The following is a 3,254-nucleotide window of genomic DNA, read 5'->3' as shown; positions in this document are numbered from 1 at the left end:
AGGACATTGTCTTACCTTCCCTGTGTCCGCTGCTGGTCCATTGGAAGGAGCGGGCGCTCCTGTCTGGATGTGGTTCACGCTCTCCATGTTTATTTGGGTGCTGCGGCTTCTTTCTGCAAGGCCGGCTCTCTGTTCGTGCTCACGGTGGGCCCTCGTAAGGTCCGGGCCGCATTGGCGGCTACCATCTCTAGGTGGATTCTATAATACCCAAAATTGCCCATAGGTGACGCTTTAAAAGCTGTTACCGCTCATCAGTTTAGTGTTATCAGTGATTAATGGCCCTAAAATGATTGCTCTCACTGCGGCGATATGTAACATGTGTAGCGCAATTGTAATTTTTGCGCGCTGGGGCACCGGACGCGTATTTATGTTTATAGGCGCGTAAACGTGGGGGGGTTAAACATTTGGGGGGGGTTCCCCTTTTTTTATGTGACTTTTATTTTATTTGACTTTTTTATATGTTACTTTTATTTATATTTATTTTTTTGCACTTATTGTCATTGTCATTGGAACGGCAGCCGCGACCGAGTGGGGGGGAGGTAGTGCCGCCGCGAACGAGCACATATAGGCGATCGGCGGGCTATGGACCCGCTGATCGCCTATATGTCAAACACCCGGTAACGGGTGTGTTTAATCGTCGGGTCTTTTCTGCCCGTGCGTGCCCGCAAATGCAGCAGTGTCGTCCGTTTTTTTACTACGGGCGGACGGCAAGAGGTTAAACCTCATTTATCAACATTACAGTAGCAACATAAATCTGGTGCAAATATATTCCGTGCAAGTTCAAACACTCACAATTGCTATGATAAAGTCCCCCTAATGTATGGTAATGCACTGCTGTGTGTTGATTGTGCAGGTTTGGGTTTGTCAGTTGTGTTGCAGCAATGGAATGGGCAGGTGTGAAGGGGTCCTCATGATATATTAGTGAATGCAGAGCTGTGTGGATTTGCGTTTCATATCCATCCTGACATTTTTTTTTATTGCCTTTGTCCCATTTTGCTTCACTTCCTGTCTTGACAACAATGGGGTCTCTCCAAATTAAGGGAAATCCTCAAGGTCGGGTTTGTGTCAGTTTTTAGCATTTAACAATCATAGCTTTCACCAACAAAGGACAACAAAGACAGCAATGTACTCTGTTAATAACAAAAACTTTATGAAGGGGAAAAAAAATTACAGAAAGAGCCAAAAATGAATCCACCTGCTATTCACCAGCAAATAAACAACTAAAACAAAATGGGATATGTAATAAAAGAGGGAAACGTCCATAAAAACAATCCCACACGTTTAGATCAGTAAGGTCTCATACGCCCAGATGGGGGCGGAGCTCTGTTGGGAGGGGTTATTGCAATGTCTAAATAGTCTCCAATCTGGAACCTCTGTGACTGTAATGTGAGTGAATCCTCGGATCCTTTTCTCCCAGACACTGTGCTTCCAATCTCCTTTATCCTGGAAACAGAAAAATACCAATATAATAGAATATAGGGAGCAGGTACTCTAATTACTAGAAAGAGAGATTATTTTGCACTCTTTACCTTATTATTATTATGAAGCCCCCCCCCACCCCCCCAGGCTTTTTAATGGTGAAGACCATTAACTGCACATGAACACTACATAGCCAAGTTTGTGGATACCAGACGATCACATCCAAGTACTCTTGTAGGAAAGCCCAATCCAAAACCATGAACAGAAATATGGAGTTGTGGCTAGAACAGCTCCCACTCCACCAGAGTTTGTAGGGTGTCTGTGGGACTTTGTGCTTATTTAGCCAAAAAGAGCATTAGTGAGGTCAGGTACTGGTGTTTGATATGAACACCTGACTTTAGAATTGGTATTCCAATTCATTCTAAAAGTGTTTATTATGGCTGAGGTCAGGCCTCTATGCAGCCCACTTGAGGTCCTCCACAACTCAAGTTTTCATGATGAAAGCAGAACTCTGGGCAAATCCCATCTTAACCTTTGTAGGGGGTCTATCCCTCACATTGCAAGGATTAAGTGCTCGTTTTGACGAGAGCTAAGGAAAAAAAAAAAGTTATAGTTACCCGAATCGCGACCCCAGCTTGCATTTAGACCTAGCCCTTCAGCCTCGCTCCCTGTCTGTTCCAGTGGTCGAAGGTCCTGCGAGTCATATACCTATATCTGTGGTGTCAAACCTATGGCACGCATGCCACAGAGGGCACTTAAGCCTAGGTGCCAGTTGCCAGGGTCGGTACACTTTAGGTTCTCATCTAGGGTGCTCCGCACAGGCCTCCGGTGTTCCACGGATCTCCAAGTCACATTAACGTTTTAAAGATGGCCACCATGAAGGGCAGGGGTCATCTTTAAACCTGGCAAGTGCCCAGATCCTATTTAATATATTGCTAAACCAGCAATATATGAAAAACATCCTGTGGTGGTCCAGTGTGATCTGCATCTCTGGCTGATGCAGGTCATACTAATTGCTCCCTTTTGGTGCCGCTGCTCACAGGCAGAGAGCGATTAGTATGGTCTGAATCAGCCAGAGATGCAGATCACACTGATCCCCCCACAGGACCCCAGGGATGCAGCCCCCTCGTTTGCAAAACAGGTAAGCAGGAGAAGGGGACATTTTTTTTTTAACCACCTCCCGGCTGGCCGTTGTGAAAGATGGCCAGGAGCTTCCTGGATGTAACAGGGCGTCAAAATACGTCCTGTTAGCCCCGCCCACTCCCCATGGGGAAAGGACTAAAATTTTAAAACAGGCTGCGATGCCTGTCAACATACAAGCGATCCGCCGGCTCACGCTTGTATAAGCTACCGATCCGTGTCCCTGCTCGCTATAGAGCCGGCGGATTGCTTGCATGGGGTGCTGATCGGCGTGCACCCCCCTCCGAGGCCCCCCCCTAGTGACTATATATAAATCAGGTGTGTAGACATATATTTTAAAAAAAAACAACACAACTTGTTAAAGGACTAAAGTGGGGGCCCAATCTCCTTGTCTCTCATAACAATCTGCATACTCTGTTTGATACAAAAAGTGATCCCGACCAAAACTGTATTCAACGGTGCTAATTTGCGAGCAAAATACATGGCACAGGGCAGCACTGTACACCTGTACCAGCGGAGGGGAAGGACTGTTCGCCGAAAGGCAAGTATAGTTTGGTGGTAGAGTTGGCCAGATTTGTTCGGGTAATTCCATTTTTCCAAATTACTTGGTAAAGTGAACTTTACATTTTTATTTAATCACTTTATTTTTATTCACTTTGTTATTTTTTTTAAATATTATTTGTTATATTTTACTC

General features: G+C 45.3%; 1 protein-coding gene across 1 annotated transcript in view; it reads right to left on the bottom strand.

Moving 5' to 3' along the window:
* Positions 1-1,131: 1,131 nt before the first annotated feature.
* SAP18 (Sin3A associated protein 18) overlaps positions 1,132-3,254 on the bottom strand; it is a 6,492-nt gene continuing 4,369 nt past the window's right edge. The window contains exon 4 of the mRNA XM_018572011.1: positions 1,132-1,443. Within this exon, the coding sequence (XP_018427513.1) occupies positions 1,287-1,443 (157 nt within the window). The 3' untranslated portion in view covers positions 1,132-1,286. The remainder of the gene's footprint in view (positions 1,444-3,254) is intronic.

The sequence above is a fragment of the Nanorana parkeri genome, unplaced genomic scaffold, assembly GCF_000935625.1.
Source record: "Nanorana parkeri isolate BGI_ZX_2015 unplaced genomic scaffold, ASM93562v1 scaffold1901, whole genome shotgun sequence".
Classification (NCBI taxonomy): domain Eukaryota; kingdom Metazoa; phylum Chordata; class Amphibia; order Anura; family Dicroglossidae; genus Nanorana; species Nanorana parkeri.
The sequence above is the reverse complement of the archived record's forward strand: the minus strand, read 5'-3'. Positions and strand labels throughout refer to the sequence as shown.